Raw genomic sequence first — 23,029 nt, forward strand, 5'->3', positions numbered from 1 at the left:
TCTATAGTGCTTAGTCAGCAAACATGTCTAATCCTGACTGAAATGCTCCTAACTTAGAACATTCAGTTCTTTCATATTGACTGAGTAACATAATATAAATAATTTTACATAAAAACTGAATAATGTTCGATGACCTGAAAAACATGCTATTTATGTATCATTTATAAGCATTTAGCTTACATACTATGATTGCATAGTAAAATATTATTTATCTATTTAAACAATACTTCAGTTAGCTCTTGGGAAACATAACTGCAATTGAATTGTAATTGAATGGGAAGTGAAACTTGTTTTCTTGCTTTTCCCCTCAGCTCAGTTAAATACAATTATTATAAACATATACATAAACATATGTATATATATACATGTGTTTAACCGATACGAGTTGAAACTTCTTTGGACGCTCAAGGTCAGGGGCAGCAATGCATATTTGAAGTTGTTTCTAATTAAGATTATGATCATGATCATCATCATCGTCATCATCATAATCATCATCGTTATTTACTGAGACAGTGACATATGGCAGCAACATGTGTTTCAGCTTCTGTTCCGGTGGCTCCCTTGGCCTGTCCCAATATTAATGAAAGTGCGTTTAGCAGCTGACACTTGGACATGGGAAATGTATGCACTGACATTGGGATTACACTGGGCCAATACTTGTGACTTTGGGAGCTAATCAAGTGCACGTTCTGCAGCCCAGCTCGCTCAGGGGCGTCTGTGCCCTGTTTTGCCTACGCCTTTGGTCGCTGTCTTAATTGACCCAAGCACTCAATGTGGCGCCTATTGGAGCTCAGTTCCAGTTACGGCTCCATCAATTCAAAAGGTCACAGTCCGCACTCTACTGATTGACAAAACTCTTGCCGAGACGAGCAGCAGCGCCATAAATAGACGCCCATCCATAAAGACATTTCATTTCGTACGCCTCAATTAATTTGAACGAATAAATAACGCAAAATAGTCGAATGGAAGTTAGATATTGAGAGTACGAGCAGTTTGAGTCGATTCTTGTATTATATATGTAGATATTTTCATATACACAGCATTCCAGCTATAACCGGAAATGTTTTCGGTCAGGGACACGCGGTTAGCGGTTTTAGCCGGATTTGGGACTTTACATGGAAATATACCCGGCATTTGTATTCATTTTAAAAAATACCCTAACTAGCCTTAAGTTGGGCTTGCTGTGAGACCTTGTTTTGGTAAATTAATTTGTTAATTTTATTAAAATATTTAAATATATACAAAAAATGTTTTTTGACATATTATAAAAAAAAAATTAAAAAACTTTTCTGAAAAAATAAATAAATAAATAATAAAAATATGAAATATATAACAAAAATAATAAGTAAAACAAATTTTAAATATTAAATTGGAATTTTTTTATACTTAATATAAAATAAAATAAAAAAGTAACATTTATTTTTATTCCATTTTTTTAATTATACATATATTTAAATTCAAATTTAAATTATATTGGATAATATAATTTTATAATTGTCTTGATTGTCTCGATTATTCCACGATGAATACTTAAATACTTTAGTTTATAATTTAAAGGGGTATTTAACGTTCGTCATTGCCGCATACATTTTATTTTTCATTATAATTTGGCATAATTTTTTTTGATTAAAATGATGTACAAACAATTCAATTTCAATTGCAGAATGACTCTATGTGATCTGGTATGCTGCAAGTCAGCAGGCCAATTGAAGATCCGACAACAGCATCAACAACAACGACAACAATGAAGATCATCGCACGCAGCTACCGAGCTGTCTGTCAGATCAGTTGGGATCGGATTGTATCACATGCGTGGGCCATTTGATATGTCTGGCTGTACGGAGGAGGCGCTCTTTAATTTAAGCTGTCGACATTCAATAAACAACATATATAGAGTTCTTCAGGGTTAGTTGGGGAGGGCAGCAGAGTGAACAATAAATATGCTGATAGCATTAACAATTAATAAATAAGTTTTATTAGTGGCCGTTATTATCAATTAATATGGCAATTCCTTTTTCGTTTTTTTTTTTCGAACACTTTAAATATATTTCTTGGTAATTCATAACATAAGAATATGATATAATATATACTTTTTCACATTTAATTGATCTGTGTCTACTAGAATGATATGTGCTTAGTTCAAATCAATCAATCGTCAACATTGCTTTCTGTCCGGTGGCTCCTTGGCCTGTCCCAATATTAATGAAAGTGCGTTTAGCAGCTGACACTTGGACATGGGAAATGTATGCACTGACATTGGGATTACACTGGGCCAATACTTGTGACTTTGGGAGCTAATCAAGTGCACGTTCTGCAGCCCAGCTCGCTCAGGGGCGTCTGTGCCCTGTTTTGCCTACGCCTTTGGTCGCTGTCTTAATTGACCCAAGCACTCAATGTGGCGCCTATTGGAGCTCAGTTCCAGTTACGGCTCCATCAATTCAAAAGGTCACAGTCCGCACTCTACTGATTGACAAAACTCTTGCCGAGACGAGCAGCAGCGCCATAAATAGACGCCCATCCATAAAGACATTTCATTTCGTACGCCTCAATTAATTTGAACGAATAAATAACGCAAAATAGTCGAATGGAAGTTAGATATTGAGAGTACGAGCAGTTTGAGTCGATTCTTGTATTATATATGTAGATATTTTCATATACACAGCATTCCAGCTATAACCGGAAATGTTTTCGGTCAGGGACACGCGGTTAGCGGTTTTAGCCGGATTTGGGACTTTACATGGAAATATACCCGGCATTTGTATTCATTTTAAAAAATACCCTAACTAGCCTTAAGTTGGGCTTGCTGTGAGACCTTGTTTTGGTAAATTAATTTGTTAATTTTATTAAAATATTTAAATATATACAAAAAATGTTTTTTGACATATTATAAAAAAAAATTAAAAACTTTTCTGAAAAAATAAATAAATAAATAATAAAAATATGAAATATATAACAAAAATAATAAGTAAAACAAATTTTAAATATTAAATTGGAATTTTTTTATACTTAATATAAAATAAAATAAAAAAGTAACATTTATTTTTATTCCATTTTTTTAATTATACATATATTTAAATTCAAATTTAAATTATATTGGATAATATAATTTTATAATTGTCTTGATTGTCTCGATTATTCCACGATGAATACTTAAATACTTTAGTTTATAATTTAAAGGGGTATTTAACGTTCGTCATTGCCGCATACATTTTATTTTTCATTATAATTTGGCATAATTTTTTTTGATTAAAATGATGTACAAACAATTCAATTTCAATTGCAGAATGACTCTATGTGATCTGGTATGCTGCAAGTCAGCAGGCCAATTGAAGATCCGACAACAGCATCAACAACAACGACAACAATGAAGATCATCGCACGCAGCTACCGAGCTGTCTGTCAGATCAGTTGGGATCGGATTGTATCACATGCGTGGGCCATTTGATATGTCTGGCTGTACGGAGGAGGCGCTCTTTAATTTAAGCTGTCGACATTCAATAAACAACATATATAGAGTTCTTCAGGGTTAGTTGGGGAGGGCAGCAGAGTGAACAATAAATATGCTGATAGCATTAACAATTAATAAATAAGTTTTATTAGTGGCCGTTATTATCAATTAATATGGCAATTCCTTTTTCGTTTTTTTTTTTCGAACACTTTAAATATATTTCTTGGTAATGTCATAACATACAGATAGTATATATAATATATACTTTGCAGCTTTCTGAGTGCTTGCTCTGTATAATCAGAGTTGTGCTGAGTTCAATCGTTGTTCAATTGCTTTGCCGTCTGAACAAAGTGTGCCATTGATAATAAAATAAAAAAATTCGGTTGATAAACCTGCAATGCCTATAATACACATGCATACACATAAAAATCTGTATATATATATTTATATATATATTGCATATATAATATAATACTTAACTGTCACCAAGCACCGAGCCTTTGACTTGACAAATAATCAATAATCTAAAGCCGATTGTGATTTATATTAATCTGTATAAAAGTACATAGTTGTGGTTAATGGAATAGAACTTTTCGAAATCCAACGTAGTTAGATAACACTCATATCTGACTGTCTTTGGCATACAGATCACGTTGCGCCTATAACAATTAAACACTGGCAATGATCGTTCATTTAGATTGCTCGTTTAGTTTTAGGCCACAGCTCGAGTTACGCTCATCAAAGAACTAGTCAACAATACTCTTACAACAATTTATATGTACATATACATAAGCACCAGATAAATACTATATATGTATATATTAATATATATATAATGTATCTAACATAACTCAACCGCAATAAACCGCACAATTTGCACCAAGCAAATGTCGAATATTATAGAACAAAAACAAAAAATACTGCTGGCAACCAATTTTGGTTAGAATTATAGATGTAGTTGCATATTAACGACTCGTATACTTGCTATATAATATATAGCGTGCTCGGTCAACTAATAGTAAAACCATTCACTTTAGCACCCTGCTAGAACCAGCTATAACCAGCTCCTCCTACTCCAGCTACCTCCCGCCTAAAAACATTACTTAATCGTATTTCTCAAAGCAAAATACAAAAAAAAAATTAATAAAAATTGCTAACGGTTTTTAACTAGTTACGTTTTTGTTTTTGGTGTAAAAATAATAGAATTAGCTGGCAAAAGTTGTTGCAAGTGTTGAATACTCTGTTAAGAGCTTTTTCTTTGGCAGCTTCTTATAAATTAGTTGAAAGCAATTAAGCGCGATCTAGTTGGAAATGATAGACTAGCTAAATGCCGAAAGCACCTAGCATTCGACTATTCATATTTGACTTTGCATTTGCGTTGCTTTCTTAAAAACATATTTGGAATGTTTATAGGCCATACAAGCATATATATACTAAATTTGATAACTCTAGTGTCTATAGTTCTCGAGTTATTTTGAAAATCAGATATTCAAATGGTTTTTTGGATTTTTAGCTGTATAAAGGAACATATAGTAAGATTTTTACGAGTTTTATGTCTCCGATTTCGCTGGATTATATATAGCAATATATATACTATAACTTCTAAGTCCCAGTTTTAGTCTTTAATAATAGTATGCAGTTGCCAACGTTTCTTAGTTAAGTATACCCCTTTGCTTGTAATGCTAGTAGAGGATAACTTGTATAGACAATTGTTTTAATTTGAAGTTTAATGACCATTTGGTACATTTAAACTCTTCTAGTTATAGCAGTAGCTATAGGCGGGTTAGTTTAGTTGTTTGTTCTATAGTATATGTGGCGCGTGTTCGATAAGCGAAAAACCGTTAAAATATTCAATACAGCTCCGAATCGAAAGTCAAACGAAACGAAAACGAATTCGCACAAAATGTGAAGTACATATATATATAAAAAACAAAGTTCCTTGGGTGGGAACGCTTGAAGCATGTGAAAGACGTTGACGACGACGACGTCGTTGACCACGAGGACGGGCAGTTGGGTCAGATAGTGATTTTTATGAGTAGGGTCTCTTAAAACTATATGAGCGTAGAGTATGTATGAACTAAAGTACATATCGAGCTTGCGATTCCTTGACGTACTGATCGGCGCTGGCAGCGACGCCAGCAGCAATAACTCTCAACAGCAGCAGCAACAGTTCAAGCAGAGCAGCAACTGAGCAGCTGCTCTGCGCAGCAGCAGCGCTTATCTGTTCGCATATAAACTAAAGTCAGTGGAAATAATTTCTCATTTGAAATTTAACAGCCGACGTGCGCGGAAGGCAGAACAAAAGCGCGGTAGATCGTATGGTGTGAGAAACCGCTAAAACAAATAAACGACGACAGAGTAAAAGCACTCACACACACGCATTAACCAAATAAGAAGACGAAGTAGAAGAAGAAGAAGAAGCAGAAGCAATAGACTGAAAAGCCCACAAGAAGTGCGTGATTCCAGTGCACTTTCATTGCACATTCCAGTCTCGTTCGCGCAGTACGATTCAAGTTGTCGTTGCGTGCGGTTCTTCATCAGCGTCTCTGTCTCCCTCTCTCTCTTTCTCTTACTCTTCCTCTTCCTATACTGCGGCTGTCTCTGTCTTGTTTTGCTTTCGCTATCTGTCCTGTTGCGCGTGCGCCAAAAGTGAAAAGTGTAACAAAGAAGAATAATAAATAACTTGTGTCCATAAAGGATCTGTGCAGCAAGTGTGAATTATTATTGAATTCGCAGCATCGATCAGCGTAATCCGTAACCGTGGCGAAGGAATTGGCCAACTTGTTAACATTACAAGAAAACAAGGCCGAGATGACACAACAACCGCAATGGGGCATAAGTTTATCAAAGTGTAAGTGTAATAAGAATCCAATCCAATACAATCGAATCCAATTGGAAGTGTGAGTTTGCGAGTGTATGAGTGCGTCTGTGTGTGTTTAGTTGTGTTGTGCTTTGAATTGGGAATTCGAAATCAAATTCAAATCGGATTTCGAATTCGTTGAACTCTGGCTCAACATTCTTAAAATGTTTCTTTAATTATTGCTCAACCGACATTGACCGACAACAACAACAACAGAAAATTGAATGCAAACTTAAGTTTTATGAGTACATATATATGTATCTATATATATATATATATATATATATATATTTATGTACATATGTATATCGCATAAAATAAACAATGACAAAACATTTTTTATTTCTCTGCATTTGCACTTCCGATTCAGTTTTTTTTTGTTTTGCATTTTTTTGTTTCGTACATGATTTGGTTACGGATACGAATCCGTTTGATCTTTGTTTAACTATATTATATGCCAGGCACGCGTCAACATAATCATCAATAATCTTGCGGTCGATCGATCTCTAATTTGCCCATTTCTATGTACAAATGACGACGTCTGGCATCGAATTTGCATGTGAATAAAGAAAGGCGAGACGATGACGAAAGCAAGAAGACAAAAAATATAAATAAATTAAACAAAGCTCAGCTCGGAGAGTTCTTGGTATTCCATGCTGCCTACGCATGCTTGTAGGGTGCACAGCAGTGGAGCTTATCGTTTCACACATGCCTTTCGTTCATATGAATATTTATACTATATGTAATCTTCAGATCGACGGCCAGACAGACGTCTACCCCAATGCGGTACTTAGCAATTTATAGTCGAATTTCTCTGAACGACGTCAAATAAAGTAGCCAAACGTGTTCATATATATTCGTGAATTCTTGAATTTTTTATGCCTGACAACTCGTCTGTTAGGTATATTTATATAAAAAGTAAATAAAATGGCTTATATTTGCAAAATCATAAAAAAAAAACCACAAAACAATGCGGCACATTATTTCAAATGCCTAAAGAATTCAAAATATATAAATAGTTTTTTAATTTATATTTCCAAAAGTATTTATTTTTGTGTCGCCAAATGTAAAAAACATTTGGGTAAACATTGTTCATATAATATTTATATAGACCACATCGTTTTAGTATAACTTTTGCATAAAACTTTAGTTAAACCCACTAATCAATTAAGCTTCAAATTCAAAATTGATTTGTGCCTAGGCAATTATCATCAACCTGTTAAACTCTCTTCAAAAACTCAAAACAAATTCAGCTGCTGCTGCTGCTGCTGCTGCTTCTTCTTCTTGTTCAATTGGGCAACTAGCATTAGAGGGTGACCTCCTTGTAAAGCCAATGCTCATTTCCTTTCCATTGTTTCTCTTCTTTTTTTGGGCAAGGTCAATGTAATAAAAGAATTTTCTTTCTCCGTTTTACGCCCTGTTCCAATCCGTTCATAATAAGCATTTCAGTCTTGGGCAAGCATTTCTATTGTAAGAACTTAAGCATATATAAATATATAAATATATTATGATATATATATAGTGTATATCTTCGAAAAAAGAAATGTTGTAACGCTTCCAACTGGAATTTGTATTCATGCTTTTTTTTTTTTTGACTTGTGCGCTTTTATTTGTCGAATGCAAATGTTTTTTGTTTTTGTTTACGTTCAAAATAGCGGGAGAAAAATATTTTTTAAGTTTGTTTTTGCTATTATTTATGTACTTTTTTATTATTTGTTTTTTTTTTTTTTGCTGTAAACGTGAGTTAGGTACTTAAGTATTTTCTTTTTTAGTTTTGATTTGTTTGAATGAGTCTCTTGACACTTATGATCATCATTTATGTCCATCATGTGTCATTGGCTATATTAGGCCTATTGGAGTCTGACCGGCACAGTTACGATGTGCAGGCTTCATTCATTGAACTCTAAGTTCTACAAAACTTTTCCATGCCTTATCCGCAGTCGAAGTGGATCGGTGAACGCATATCTTATATATATATATATATATATATATATACTGCTCGTACTCTAGCCTCGTGCTCAATTTTCGCCAGAAAGCGAATATATAAAGTCATGTCTGAAGGAATTGTATAAGAACTATGTCGTGCTATCGTCAATCATAATATAAATATATATGTATATACACTCGCTTATATATAGATATGTGTATAAGCTGATAAAAGTAAAGACTATACTAGTTAGAGCTTATCTCAGATCTTTGTCACAACGTAAAGCTCATAATTAACTTAAGTTTATCCGCTCCAAATGCAATTGCAAAAAAAAACTTCTATATGTAATTTACATTTATCTAATATTCTATGCAGCTAACTCAGATAATATCAAAATAGTTACACGAGGTATGCTCAAAAAGTATTTGAAATATATTATAACGAATTATAAGGTTTTTAAGTATTTCAAATCTTTTTGAACACACCTATTGTAACTATTCACTCTTGTATCTATTATATATTTTTTTATTCAGTTAACTAATGCACTTTTAGCACGGAAATGGATTCTACGAAACTCTCATTAATCTTTTATTATAGTAATTATTTGTGCTTATCGCTTAATACGTAAATCTAAATGGTTTTGTTTTTGTTAATCTAGTGTAATCATATCTGCATAGCTATCAGCTAGATAGCTACTTGGGCATACGGAATAAAAAACCCAATTGATATACGGCCACTAATCGTGATTGAGGATTAAAGTCGAGTAAATTATGGCCTACTCGATGATATGATTAGCGCCCTATTTACATAGAAAAGCACACAAAATTATATATAATATATATATATTTATCTATATATATATAGAGCCATTGTTGCATCGCTTGCGGGTGCCGCCTTATCAATACCTTTCCAATTTGCTGTGCCTGGTAATTGGATTGTATTTTATTTGAGAGTCGTGTTGGTTATAAATTTTGTGCCGCCTGTCGGCATTCGGTTCAAGTATTTGTTAAACGCTATGTTAAATATTGAGAGATCATTAAATTGTATGTCAGTCTTACTGGAACTACGTAAATATATATATATATATATATATAGACATTTATGAGCGCTAATTAATACATCAAATAGAATTGCAACTCGGTGACGTCGATAAGATTTACTGTTTACTCTGCTTAATAAATCAAAAATCCCATCTGTGATTGAAACAAAATTAACAGCTAGCAGCTTGAAATTGGGTTGGGAATCTAGAGTTTGGTTTAGGGGAATTGGGTGCTACGGCGGATGATGCTTGCTGCTGCTGCTGCTGACTGAAGCGTGGATAATTACGGCTGCGACAATCAGCACGTCAACAATACTGTTTGCTCTAATAATATCGTCATGAATTGTTTAAAAATAAACAGATTGGAGCGTTGGAGCTCACCTGACTGCATCATGCTCGTGCACGATTAAGCTTAGGTTCTGGAGGTAAACAAAAAGTCACTTCCAAAACTTGGCTATAAGAGCTCTATAACTACAGTAGATTATAGATTTTTACGCATTAGCCTCGACACACAGTGTGAGCGCTATAGAAATTCTAGATTTAACACGCTCTTCGCGAGTGTACCGAAAAATCTAAAGACTTCATTGTCAAGTATATATAGTGAAGTGGACAGTTCAAGAGAGACTCTCTTTGCATTGCCTGAGCGAGTATAACAACGATAATTGTTAGCTCTTGCACTTCTCTGTTACAATATAATATGCTGTTAATAAATTGTTAAGCTCATTTTTATTGACAAAATAGTTGTCCGTGGTCCAGAGCATAAAATAGCGTTTGTTTACATTGATTTAACCTTGCCATTTCGTACATTGAAAAGAAAATAAAAAAAAAAAACAACAACAAAATTTAGAAACGAAAAATTCTCTAATTGAAATATCTTTCGAGTCGAGCCATATCAATTTGTTGGTATTTATTACGTTCGTATGATTGTTTTTTGAAGTTCAAATTAAAAGTCGAATAATAAAATCAACTTGAGTACAAATTGTTAATTGCCAAGCAACTGTGCTGTTTTACGATTCCTTCCTCGGATTTAGCCACGTTAACTTATCGTGCACAATAACAGAAATGCTTGTGGCTTATCAAGACATAATTTCACTTAACAAATTATGATCATAGGGCGCCATAAACTCGAGGCCATAATTCAAATGAAAAGCCCATTATATTATAAATTCATAAATATTTATATGAGATTATGCAAGAGCTAAAAAGTTTCATAGTTTTCCATAATTTTTATCATTTTTATTGCACACTGAAGTTTTTAGTATTTTGTTTAGGATGTCTAGGTAGAAGCACAAGTAGAAGTAGATGTATGTATGGAATTTATACATTCTTGATCTGTACTAACTGACGAATCCATTTAACTCAATCTATCCGTTCTTCTGACTCGCCGCCCTTCTGACTGTCTGACCTTCTGCTTATCAGCTATACTCATTTCTGTCTGTCTGTTCCTCATTCTGCCTGTCCCGCCGCTCCGCCAGATAGAAGTATCTGTGTGTCCGTACTTATTTCTGTCTGTCCGTCCTTTTGAGTTTTCGTCCTTTTGTCTGTTCATCCTTGTGACTGTCCGTCCTTCTGCTTATCCGTTCCTCATTCTGGCTGTATGTCCGTTCGTCTATCTGTGAGTCCTTCTGTCTGTCCGTCCTACTACTTTTCCGGCCACTCACCCTTCTGTCCCACTGTCAGTCCGTGCGCCCTTCTGGCCATTATCCGTCCTTCGAAATGTACGTCCTTCACTCTGTCATTCCGTTCGTGCATCTATCCATCAACCCAACTGTTTATGTGTGAAATCATCGATCTCTCAACCTCGGCATCACATGTAGTTCCGTTCAACTGAAGCACGCGATAATCAGGTTTATATTACCCCATCGATAAGCGTTCTTCAATTAAAATTACTCACAGACTGCAGTTACTGCTGTAGTCAGGGCATCTGCTAGTCGAGCACTCCTACCTAACTGGATACTTTTTACTGGATTTCTTTATTCCTTATGCTACTGCAGTTACTGCTGTAGTCAGGGCATCTGCTAGTCGAGCACTCCTACCTAACTGGATACTTTTTACTGGATTTCTTTATTCCTTATGCTACTGAAGTTACTGCTGTAGTCAGGGCATCTGCTAGTCGAGCACTCCTTCCTAACTGGATAATCCTTACTGGATTTCTTTATTCTTTATCCTACTGCAGTTACTGCTGTAGTCAGGGCATCTGCTAGCCGAGCACTCCTAACTGGATTTCTTTATTCTATTTTTGCTCTTGGACATTTGTGACTGGCTAAGCTGACGTGCCTGGAACACATTACATCTAACTAACTGAATGAATATATACTTTATTCCATTGATAGCTGGCAATCAAATTTAATTTGTCATTTAACAGCTGAAAATTGATTTGTCTACTCTAATTGAATAACTTTCGAAATCAGCCCAGCAAATTGGCGCTTTATTCGCGTGCTAAGTTTTTTACTGCAACTCGATGGACATTCACAAATCGACATTGACGTCAACGTAACTTTAGTACTTAATTATGATGCAAATGAATAATTGTTTAACTAATTTTGGCTCGCTTGACTCGTTTACAGACTTTGTGCTGCCACAACGTGTGATATTGGCCATAATGGGCTTTCTGGCCATCCTGAATGCCTATACGATGCGCGTCTGCCTCTCCCAGGCAATTACTGTGCTCGTGATTAAGAAGAACAACTCGGATTCGATCGATGGGGGTCATGCGATTTGTGAAGCCGACGACTTGGATAATGGCGCCGCCTCCGATGGCGGGAAATACGAGTGGTCCGAGGAGTTGCAGGGCTTGATTCTGTCCTCCTTCTACATTGGCTACATTGTCACCCATGTGCCTGGTGGTCTGCTCGCCGAGAAGTTTGGCGGCAAATGGACTCTCGGCCTGGGCATTCTCTCGACGGCTGTCTTCACCATGCTCACCCCGGTGGCCATTGAACATGGCGGCTCGGATTGGCTGATTGTGACGCGTGTGCTGATGGGTCTGGGTGAGGGCACCACATTCCCAGCGTTGAGTGTCCTGCTCGCTGCCTGGGTGCCAGCCAACGAACGTGGCAAACTAGGCGCCTTGGTGCTGGGCGGTGGTCAGGTTGGCACTATTATGGGCAACTTGTTATCGGGCGTCTTCCTCGACACTTACGAGTGGCCATTCGTCTTCTACTTCTTTGGCGGTCTGGGCGTTATTTGGTTTGTCATCTTCGTAAGTATTATCAATTGGTATAGAGCTTTAAGATACTTGGAATGAGCAAAAGCTTCTGAAAGCTTCAAGCCAAATAAATTGTTTGTTTTACATGAGATCAAGCTCACTTTGAAGCTTTAGAAATTCATCTTCTTTTAGTATTTTATTTTTAAGTTTTCTAAAAGTATTTTTCGTTAGTTCAAATTAGTATTATTTTAGTATTATTTTATTATAATTATATTTTACTTGTATTTGGTATTTGGTATTTTCTTTTATTTATTTCTTTTCATATAATATTTTATAAGTTTAAACTAGTATTTTAACAGTTTGTCTAGGTATTATGTTTATTATTTAAATTTTGTGAGATTTCGTTCCTATATTTTAATGCATTTATTTATGGATAATACTAGTAAAACCTATTAAAATTAGAGTTCTATTTCATTTCTCTTATAATATGCTTAATTTAGCCTGTAATTTTGCCAGTTTAATCTGCTTGAATCCAAATCTAGTTATCGACTCTAGTATTTTTATATTATATTTTATTTGATTTATATTTTTATAAATTTCAATTTGATTTTTATAGTTTAGTTTATCTTCTATGAACAAAGTTGATCAATTTCATTCTAATTTGTTTGTGATCTGGGATAAAATATATTTTTCTTATATTCAAATTGCAAATCATACTAGTTTAACTTAGTATTATACTAGTTCAATCTGGTATTGCTATGTGCTACTTGGTTTTACAAACTGCTTCACTCTAGTATTGCTTTGGCTCAATCTATTGTTTGACAAGTTCACTCTTATAATCTTCATATGACAGTATATATCATACATTCATATGCAAATCTCATATTTTTATTACTTTAATCTAGTTTCTAGTTTTAGTTTTCAAAGAGCTTAATATTTATCTAGCTCACTTTGGCATAGTTGAGACATTTCAGTATTCCAACTTTAAGCTGTGGCAATCTAGTATTTTACTAGTATTTTCTGTATTTATTACAACAATTCAGTATTTTAAAGCTACTGTTTAGTATTAAAACCGTTACTTGATGTATTCTTAACGCAACTGTTCTTTATATATGCTTGTAGATCTTCCTGTGCTTCAGCGACCCCAGCAGCCATCCCTTCATCAAGCCCTCGGAACGCGAGTATCTGAACAAGGAGATTGGAACAATTGGCCGCAACGAGAGTCTGCCCCCAACACCCTGGAAGGCCATCCTCACCAATCTGCCCATGTTTGCGCTGGTCTGCGCTCAGATCGGCCACGATTGGGGCTTCTATATCATGGTTACGGATCTGCCCAAGTATATGGCCGATGTGCTGCAGTTCTCGATCAAGGCCAACGGCCTGTACTCCTCGCTGCCCTATGTGATGATGTGGATCGTGTCGGTGGGCAGCGGCTTTGTGGCCGACTGGATGATTCGTCGTGGCATCATGAATACGACCAACACGCGTAAGGTGATGACCGGTCTGGCTGCCTTTGGTCCGGCCATCTTCATGGTGGGCGCCTCGTATGCTGGCTGCGATCGTGTCATTGTCGTCGTGCTCTTCACAATTTGCATGGGCTTGATGGGCGCCTACTATGCGGGCATGAAGCTCAGTCCGCTGGACATGAGTCCCAACTATGCTGGCACTCTGATGGCCATTACGAATGGCATTGGTGCCATAACGGGCGTGGTTACGCCCTATTTGGTGGGCGTGATGACGCCGAACGCCTCGCTGCTCGAATGGCGCACCGTCTTCTGGGTGGCCTTCGGCGTGCTCTGCGTTACGGCTGTCATCTATTGCATTTGGGCGTCCGGCGAGGTGCAGCCCTTCAACGATGCAATCATCGAGCCACGCAGCGTCGACTTCGAGGCCGAAGAACGCAAGCCGCAGCCCAAACTGAAGGCCATGGAGCAGAGCTCCTAGAGCAATCAGACCCAAAGTGCCATAGCCAATGTGCTCTAGTTCCAATACCTGTGCGTCTGTCTGTGTACGTAGTACATTGATGTCCTTGTGCACCAGTTGAATTTCGAGAATTTTGTTGTTATGGAACCCTTACAAGACATTGTTAATGTACAACGTACATCTTGCGATCATCAATTGCAATTGCTAGTTTTATAGTATGCCAAAATGTCGGCCCCCAGTGCGCTGTCTAACTAAGTATATATATATATATAGTAAATTATAAGCTTTTAGCTGCAGTTATAGTACCCCGCCCCGTCCCATTTATGTTTCTAACTTATGCCTGTTATACGTAAGATGGCTTTGATATCTATTCCAACAACCCTGCCACCTGCCACCTGCCACCTCCCCGCGCCCAGCTCCCACCAGCACCTGCAGCAATTTACTCTCTTAATTATTATTTAGTATTTAAACGAAACAGCAAAAAAAATCCAACTTTAGTTTAGCAGAAAAACAACAAAAAGAAACAAACATAAGATAACATGTACCTAATTGCATTGCAAAATGTAAAAAAAGAAGAGGAAAACATTCAGTTTAACTATTGTACGAACTTTTTTAATTGTTGATCAATGTGTAATACATGTGCTCTTAACTTCAACGTTAAGACATAATTGTTTTTATTATGTTAGTTCAAATAAAGTGCATAAACTTATTAAAAAACTAGTTTTTAAACAAATTGTGTATTCGAATTACTTGTTGCTTAAGTGGAGTTACAAACAAAACTGTCGGGTGCGCCCAACTAGAATATACCCGAACCATTCACTCACACACGCCACAGCCCGATTGGGCCCAATGCGAGACAGCTGCGCTTTTAGGACAGTAACGATTGAGGCTGCGCTCGTCCGCTAGAAGTCCTGATCATTGTAGCTGCAGAGTGGAGTACGCAAGAGTCTGTGCGAGGCAGCGACAGAAGCCGAGTCAATAGCATCACATGATGGCATAGAAGGTGACGCAGCTGCCGGAACTGGAATCTTTAGTCATGAGCATGACGATTATTAACTTTGTTCTCTCTCTCTGGACATGGATTTAGTGGCTTGGCCACGACGACACTGACAAGTGCTCCTGGTGTGATGACTGCTAGGCGATGCCAAACACAAAATATTCGAATGGACGGTTTCTGCAGCAGAGGCGACGTCTGGAGGAAACATTAGGCCGTTCCATCAGAGAGCCTTGTGTACACCACGCTGGATTCGGAGGCAGCCTGGCATTTAATCAGCTCCTTCGCAGCAATAGCGCTGGTGGAACTGGGCAGAGTTGAGCGCAGCAGAATGAGCTCTGTTTCAGTTTATGCCTTAGGGCCATTCTGCAAGCATGGCTTGCTACGTCTTAAATAAAGAATCTAAGACTTAGATCTCAAAATTAGGTTAGAAGGAGGAGAGATATCCAAGAGCCGAAAAATTCAAAGTCTGCTTAAAATCCAGTTATCGATTTTGATCGATAATAATTGAATTTTAAAGATGAGTGATCAAGTAAACCAATTATGAACCCACAATTCGTATGGCTTAGGCATTTAAATTGTCAAGTGTCCAGCTGTGTTTTTACGAGATTGCTGCATAGATCAACTAGACTCGTCCTTCTGACCAGGAATATTTATACCTTATAGAGGAATATATATACCTTATACCACGATTTCTAGTTACACTTGGAAATACCTTTAAACCAATTTAGGAAATAGTTAAGATATTTGAATTATTTCTCTGCCTCTGTTCTGACGCTTTCTCGAACCTTTCCCGTACGTCATAGGCATTCATTACTGTATTATTGTGTAAACATTGCTCAATTGAAATCATAGTTGAGCTGTGATTTATTTCACATACATTTAGATTTTTAATTTAGTATTTTGATATTAAATTTTTAATAGTTATTTTTTATTCAACAAAATGTCACAAATGCAGCCAAAATTACGAATGTTTTTTGATTGTGAGTAGCGAACGGGAATGGGGCTATAAAAAGTTTAATCGTAATAGATCTGCAGGTGCGCCAGCGCCTGGTGCTCTGCGGCTTCGCCCTGTTGGCAATTGTGAATGCCTATTGCATGCGCTTGTGCCTGGACTTCTCGCTGAATCGCATAGCCAGGGATTGCAATGAAGTGACGGCCGTCCAATGGGAGAATGCGCAGAGGGCGAATTCCTGGCGCACAAATAATCCATATACGACGAGAAGCGTCCTATCGGCCATAAATACCTTTGCTGAGAAGCATGCCCAGTGGGCGAGTAGGGCAATAGCCACTCCTAAGAGGAAAAAGTTTTCCAGGATGAAGAGTGGCATGGATTATCCGCCACAGCCACAACCACAGCCACAGCCGCAGAGAAGGTTTGAGATGGTGCCAATTACTCTGGCCAACAGTTCCGATATCTGGACAAAGGAGGTACAGGTGCTCATCACAGTGTCCTTCTATGCGGGCTACATGCTCACCCACATTCCGGGCGGTCGTCTAGCGGAGCGTTATGGCGGCAAATGGATATTGGGCGCTTCAATACTATCGTCTGGCATTTTAACGCTGCTGACGCCCACCGTGGTGCGCAGTGGAGGACCCAAGTTTGTGATGCTGCTCCGCATGCTGATTGGCTTGTTCGAGGGACCCACCTTTCCGGCTGTGAGCGCAATGCTGGCTCAATGGGTGCCGGAGAACGAGCGCGCACTGCTGTGCAGCTCTGTGCTGAGCGCTGGTGAAATAGGCATCATATTCATGCATCTGGTCAGCGGGTTTACGATCGACGAAAAGGACTGGGCGGTAGCCTTCTATGTGGTTGGCGGTGGAGCGATACTGTGGTTCCTGGGCTTTGTAAGTGACCCTTCACCGATTGCCTGTAGATGATCTGATGAGTATGTATATCTATGCAGGTTGTGATCTGCTACAGCAAGCCGGACGAATCGCCGTATATACAGAACAGTGAGCGGGAGTACATTAAGAGTCAAGTGTGTGAGACGCTGGAGACGGAGGATGAGGATGCCAATGAGGTTGTGCCCTGGAGCAACATGCTCATGAATGCGCCCATTTGGGCGCTGATAGCGTCCAACATGCAGCACGACTGGAATCAACAGGAGTTCGCCAAGGAACTGGAGCAGATGCTGCAAGAGATCGAAACCAATGGTAAATCCTATTGGAGCGAACTGGCGAATAGCATTCAGCTGATAGCGCCACATCTGTACAGCTGGCTGGCATCCCTAACCTCCGGCTCGTTCAGCGACTATCTGATTTCCGAGGGCATCTTAAATCGCACACAGACGCGACGTCTAATGTCCTGGCTGGTCTTCATTAGCGTGACTATGTATTTTATCCATGACAAGGAGAGCTCGGCACGTCCCTGGAGCATACTGGCCTTTGGCGCCTATTATGCCGGCATCAAGCTGCTGCCGCTGGACATGAGTCCCAACTTTGCCGGCACTCTGATGGGCATCACGAATGGCTTGGGCGCGCTGCCCGGACTGGTGTTGCCCATGCTGGAGAAACTGGAGGAAAACTATGCCATCATTGGCAGCATTCGCGCAGCCCTGTGGCTAATCTGTGCTGGTTACATATCGGGCGACGTACAGTCCTACAATCATTTGGACTCAACGGCGAATCGGTCCTGAGCACAAACGTTTTTCAATTAGAAATGTTTATAATTGTATTGTAGCTAGGCTAACATATTTAACTATATCATAGAGCTTTCGCTTAGGCAATACTATATATAAATATATATATATATATATAGAAAGTTATATATATGTACATATACAGCAATACATTGAAAGATACTTAGCAGTTCTGTTATAAGTTTCATTATATACGACTTTCATTGCTAAAACTAGAGGAGCACAATAACTAAAATAAGATTTTCCATATCTTTTTATGTGTCTTGTGTATATAACACGGCTGATCATTTGATTTCATTGATTAGTGTGTGTGTGTGTGTGTGTTTGTGGTGTGTTGTATTTTTAGTGTTTGTGTTGTTGTGTGTGCGTGCGTCGGGGGGAGTGGGGAGGTCATTGTAAATATACTTAGGTTGCACACAACGTCAGTTGAAACGCATATAAATGCTCGCTTATTTGGCTGCCTACATGTCGCCATGTTGGGGCAACGTTTGCTGACCAATCGCCCCTCGTCTACGCGGATCCCTGTGATAGAAAACCTGATTGGGCCATCGCTGATACAGAGTTCATGTCGATGCCCAGCTTGCGAGTGACATTGATTTGAGCTAGCGCCGCGTTACGCAGCGAGTACACATGGACCAGCTCCGCCTGGCTCTTGGCATAGAGCAGCGCCTTCTCAAACAGATCAACAGCACGCCGCAGCTGGGCGCGCTGTACCTCAACGGTGCCAAGCGTCTCATAGGCCAACTCGCATTTGGGATCCACTTCAATGGCGCGATTTAGTAGCGCTACAGCTGCCTCAATGTCGCCGCGCCATTGCAGCATCATTATCGCCTGATGGACGAGCAAAGCGGGATTTGTGGGCGCCCTCTTCATGGCCATGTCGTAGAATTGTTGCGCTTGTGGGAACTGCTGCTGATCGGCCAATACCTGAGCCATCAAACTGTAGCACTCGACACAGTCCGGAAACTTTTCGATAGCATGCTCGAAGTCCTGTATGACGCGCTCCAGGCGCTTCTGATCGACGGATAACAGGGACAGTCGATACTCCGCATAGCATTTCTGTACATTGGCTATTGCATGATTGGGTGCCAGTTGCACAGCCTTGTCGAACTCCATTAACGCTGCTTCGATCTGTTCCAGCAGCAACAGGATCTGCGCACGCTGATGGTATACATCTGGATTGTTGGGCGTCAGTTTCTCTGCTTCCGCAAAGTCCTCCAGTCCCCTATCACGCTCTTCCGTCTGAATGAATAAGGCAGCACGTCTTATATACGCATAGGTGCGGAGTGTGACATCCGCATCAGCTAAAAAAGGGGTTCGCATTAGTGACACATTCATGATTTATATCAATCGCTAGGGATTCAGTTACCATTCGCCAGTATGGCATCAAAATCGAGCTTGCTGTCGGCGAAGGAGCCGCACAGCAAATGGAATGTGCCGCGCATTAGGAGCGCCTCCACCTTGTATTGTGATTCCGCTTCTGAAGATTCAATTTCTTCTGTACATGCCGCAATGATTTCATCATATTTCTGTTCATCGAACGCGCGTCGGGCGCGGACAAAACCGCGCGGCGGCGCATCGTCCACCGCTGGGGGCACGGTCATCGTTTGCAGAGGATCGGCTATAAAGGAACGCATGTAGGTGTTGATGAAGCTCGTCGAGGGCACCACAGGCACACGATCCCGCAGACCCCGTTCGGCGTCCAGGCGGCCCGTCTCCTTCAGCACTCGATCGGCGAACATAATGGTATTGTTGTTCTGAAACATTTCCAATATACAGGTGGCGGTGACATCGTCCAGGCACTCAATCATATCTTTGGTGGCCTCATGGGCACGCGCCCGCCTATAATAGGCCTTCGCATATCGGGGATTGTATTCCAGCGAAAGACCGCAGTCCTCCTTCACCTTGTTCCACTTCTTAAGCATTTCGTAAGCCGCCGCGCGATTTTGATAAAAAATTGCCATATCCGTGCGATGCTCGGGGGGACACTTGTCTATAGCCTTGTCGTAAAAGCTGATTGCCTCATCGAATTTGGCATTCCGATAGCAATTATTGCCCTCCATCTTGTAGTTGTTGGCTTCCTTCAACGGTGATAACTTTTCACCCAGCTCTGCCGATTTCTGCTTTCTTTCCAGCTCTGAATCTGAGGCGGTGCCATCAATGGAGAGGGCTTGCTTTTCAATTTTGCTCTTTTGTCGCGACTGACCGCCCTCACTTGATTTGCCTTGCGTGCTACCGCTTTTGGCGCCATCGCGAGAACTGCGATTCAGCACATACATGCCCAGGCCGATGGCCAGGGGCGTGCCCAAAAGAAGGGCAACCTGCCATTTGTTTAGTTTGACCGAGTGAATGTTAAGGAACGTTGCCATTTGTGGGCCTTCCTAAATGTGTGTGCAGCTTGTAGAAACTGTAAGTAGACAAAAACATTGTGTAATAGTCACTGCCCGGTCGTCTTATCATACGCACAGAGTTCAGAGCGCAAATAGCGGCGATTCGCTAAGTGTACCGGGCGGGGGGCCTCAATCGTCAGCTTTAGCTATGCCCTTCCCCTTATTGATTTTTAACACATGGTTTGGAGTGTGAGAGGCAGGCGACCTTTGGTTACTCACGTTTGTCTTGTAATTTAACACTGCAATGAATTTTGCAAATATGAACTGTTGCTTGAATGCTTTTTAGTGAAAAGTAAATAAAAATTAATATTATGGAATACAACTAGCCTGCTTAGAAAATAGAACACACCGAATTACCGAACAGCTGCGGAACTGTTGCGCTGTTGAACGACTGTTATGCACATGTGACAGTTGGGAGAAGCGTGCACTGAAAGGTCTCTGCTATGACACTCTTAAAATACTCACCACTAAACAGAATATGGTATAACGATAACTCGATTCATATTAGAGTTAACAGGTACTCTTATTTGAATAACACAGGGACAATATAAGTAGGCTTTTACATAAAGGGCGTAGCATAATAAATATACTATATACTTATATTTGCTTACTTATCACACTTACTGAAATAAGCATTAGTTATTACGTTTATAAGTAGTTAAGGTCATAGCATTATTTCCGTCTCTATATGATTACAAAAACAAAGCAATATATATATAAATATATATATATATATAAATGTATATGCCGACGATCGCGAGGTGCTGAGCTGGGTGCAAATGAGTTCAACTAAAAGGCTATAAATACATACACACACTCGCTCAGTGCGGGAGGGAGATGCAGTCGGATGTAAGACAGCCATATGCGAACAAAGCTTTTACTGACTGTGTGTGTGTTGCGCATTCGAGTTCCACTTCCAATGCAATAGACAATAAAATCAGTATATTAGTTTTTATATTTATTTTATAAGTTATACCTAAAGCAAACTTCATAATTTGAAACGCACTAAGCTTAAGACTAAATTATAAGTCCGTATGTATATGTATTAAGTTTACAAAACTAGAACTATATTCAATACGTAATTCCAGTGTTTTTTCCAGCGCCAGCCGACAGTGCCAGCTGCCGCCGAAGCAGCTTCAATATTCTTCCTCCCTTTCCTTTTGGGTTGCTTTTGAGTTGCTTTTAAATATCTTCCTATGCTCTTTTCGTTTCTTTTAATTCGCAATTTCAATTCAGTTATTTTTGTTCTTTCTTTTTTCACACTCAAGTCTTTCGATGTGTAAGTGTCTCTTTGTTGGTATGCCTGATATATCAGTTTTTCACCATCTTTTTGTTGTTGTTCGTGTTCATGAGTTTGGTTAAAATCTTCCTCGAGTGGCCGGACGGGTCAAAGTGGTTGGTGTGCTCACTGGCCTCTTTCTTTGAGCGTTGCTTGCCGCTGTGGCCGGAAAAGATGTGTTTGCCATGGTCAAAGTTGTAGTGCTCATATTCATCGAAGTGTGCCTCAGACATGTTGATTATTTTTCTTATATATTTAGTTGAGATCTTGTTTATTATTGTAGGTATGGCCTTTAATTTGATTTTTCTTTCTGGATGAAAGTTTTTATTTTGGTATATGCGTTATTTCCAATGGTCTTCGACGTTGTCACAGCAAAGTACGAATAGATATTGAACTTTTTTCGCATACAGCCACCTGCTTTTATACCCAATCCGAGCTTTTTCTCGCACCGCTCACGGGGCTTAATGACGTGCCCTCTCTCGCTCGTCAATTCTCTCACAAACGTGTGCCCTGTAGACAATTTATCTAATTAAAATTTGTATTTTCTCTACATGCTTTTACGTTTTGGCACTTACCTGTTTTGTATTTTTAATTCTTTATCTGTAATAATTTAAATTAAAAAAACAGTTTTTCCAATTTGGGTCGAATTTTTTTCTGACTTTTAGCTCCAAATTAACTGTTTATAGTTTGTATATTTGGCCAAATCTGAGTACATTTCCAAATAGTGTCTTCAAAAGTAAGCTGGTGCACAGAGTGCCTACTAAGATAAAAAATGTTTCGCCACGTATTATTTTAGTTTTATTTAAAGTCTAGAAGTTTCGATGCGATTTGCCATTGGGTCGTTGTTTATTATTCTGCTCTCTGCCTCTCTTTCGTACGTATAATGTGTGCACGAAAAGTTCTTGAGAGAGAGAATGTCAAGCTTTTCACAATTATTGCTGCGCAATTTAATTTTTGTTGTGTTTACAAAATGCGCGGTAAACAAAAAACAAAAAAAAAACAGAAACGCAATGACAACGTCAAACATATTTTTCGCTTCGGCTATTTAAATTAAAAGTCTTTCATAATAGACACGTTTTCCAATATATGTATGTCTGTATGTATAAATTTAAATGCCAATGTATGCAATTGTTCTTATGAAGCCACGTCATTGGCTGGGAGAGTGCATAAATGCACTTACATATGTATGCAAGTATGTCTTATGTTGCATAATCATCGTCATCAGGTAACACATGTTGCATATTCGAGTCACTGGCCAGCTCATTGCCACAAATTTTCCGTTACAAATAGAATGTCAATATATACGAAAAGAAAATGAATACTTGTCCTCAAACAACAAAGAGCTAACGTGTATGGGAGCACGTTAGTACATTATGCGT

General features: G+C 38.9%; 4 protein-coding genes across 5 annotated transcripts; 2 read left to right on the forward strand and 2 right to left on the reverse strand.

Annotated features, from left to right (window-relative positions):
* The first annotated feature begins 5,701 nt into the window (after positions 1–5,701).
* On the forward strand, positions 5,702–14,958 carry LOC111601133 (putative inorganic phosphate cotransporter). Its single transcript, XM_023317600.2, has 3 exons — positions 5,702–6,299; positions 11,842–12,476; positions 13,545–14,958. Exons 1-3 carry the CDS (start codon positions 6,260–6,262, stop codon positions 14,364–14,366), a joined length of 1,497 nt encoding a protein of 498 aa, XP_023173368.1. The 5' UTR covers positions 5,702–6,259; the 3' UTR covers positions 14,367–14,958.
* Positions 14,959–16,222: 1,264 nt separating this feature from the next.
* Positions 16,223–18,060, forward strand: LOC111601157 (sialin). Its single transcript, XM_023317634.2, has 3 exons — positions 16,223–16,322; positions 16,370–17,187; positions 17,247–18,060. The coding sequence occupies exons 1-3, from the start codon at positions 16,283–16,285 to the stop codon at positions 17,976–17,978; spliced, it is 1,590 nt and encodes a 529-aa protein (XP_023173402.2). The 5' UTR covers positions 16,223–16,282; the 3' UTR covers positions 17,979–18,060.
* A 93-nt stretch (positions 18,061–18,153) lies between these two features.
* On the reverse strand, positions 18,154–20,736 carry LOC111601138 (mitochondrial import receptor subunit TOM70). 2 transcript variants are annotated; one of them, XM_023317605.2, is made up of 3 exons: positions 20,591–20,736; positions 19,351–20,388; positions 18,154–19,285 (listed from the first exon to the last, which is right to left on the reverse strand). In XM_023317605.2, exons 2-3 carry the CDS (start codon positions 20,348–20,350, stop codon positions 18,492–18,494), a joined length of 1,794 nt encoding a protein of 597 aa, XP_023173373.2. In that variant the 5' UTR covers positions 20,351–20,388; positions 20,591–20,736; the 3' UTR covers positions 18,154–18,491. The 2 variants fall into 2 exon arrangements, with proteins under 2 accessions (XP_023173373.2, XP_030080292.1); XM_030224432.1 differs by having other exon boundaries at positions 20,448–20,736.
* A 708-nt stretch (positions 20,737–21,444) lies between these two features.
* Positions 21,445–22,145, reverse strand: LOC111601163 (nuclear protein 1-like). The gene has a single exon (XM_023317641.2). It carries the CDS (start codon positions 21,881–21,883, stop codon positions 21,683–21,685), a length of 201 nt encoding a protein of 66 aa, XP_023173409.1. The 5' UTR covers positions 21,884–22,145; the 3' UTR covers positions 21,445–21,682.
* Positions 22,146–23,029: the final 884 nt, after the last annotated feature.

This window comes from Drosophila hydei, unplaced genomic scaffold (genome assembly GCF_003285905.1).
Source record: "Drosophila hydei strain 15085-1641.00,03,60 unplaced genomic scaffold, DhydRS2 tig00008114-arrow-pilon, whole genome shotgun sequence".
NCBI lineage: Eukaryota > Metazoa > Arthropoda > Insecta > Diptera > Drosophilidae > Drosophila > Drosophila hydei.

What these genes read in the sequence shown, in the direction of transcription:
- LOC111601163 (XM_023317641.2), bottom strand. Translation starts at nt 21,883, where the DNA reads ATGTCTGAGGCACACTTCGATGAATATGAGCACTACAACTTTGACCAT.
- LOC111601138 (XM_023317605.2), bottom strand. Translation starts at nt 20,350, where the DNA reads ATGGCAACGTTCCTTAACATTCACTCGGTCAAACTAAACAAATGGCAG. An exon ending in TGATGCCATACTGGCGAATG is followed by an intron (nt 19,286 to 19,350) that starts GTAACTGAATCC and finishes CCCCTTTTTTAG; the next exon opens with CTGATGCGGATGTCACACTC.
- LOC111601133 (XM_023317600.2), top strand. Translation starts at nt 6,260, where the DNA reads ATGACACAACAACCGCAATGGGGCATAAGTTTATCAAAGT. An exon ending in GGGCATAAGTTTATCAAAGT is followed by an intron (nt 6,300 to 11,841) that starts GTAAGTGTAATA and finishes ACTCGTTTACAG; the next exon opens with ACTTTGTGCTGCCACAACGT. An exon ending in TTATTTGGTTTGTCATCTTC is followed by an intron (nt 12,477 to 13,544) that starts GTAAGTATTATC and finishes ATATGCTTGTAG; the next exon opens with ATCTTCCTGTGCTTCAGCGA.
- LOC111601157 (XM_023317634.2), top strand. Translation starts at nt 16,283, where the DNA reads ATGTCACAAATGCAGCCAAAATTACGAATGTTTTTTGATT. An exon ending in ATTACGAATGTTTTTTGATT is followed by an intron (nt 16,323 to 16,369) that starts GTGAGTAGCGAA and finishes TAATCGTAATAG; the next exon opens with ATCTGCAGGTGCGCCAGCGC. An exon ending in TACTGTGGTTCCTGGGCTTT is followed by an intron (nt 17,188 to 17,246) that starts GTAAGTGACCCT and finishes ATATCTATGCAG; the next exon opens with GTTGTGATCTGCTACAGCAA.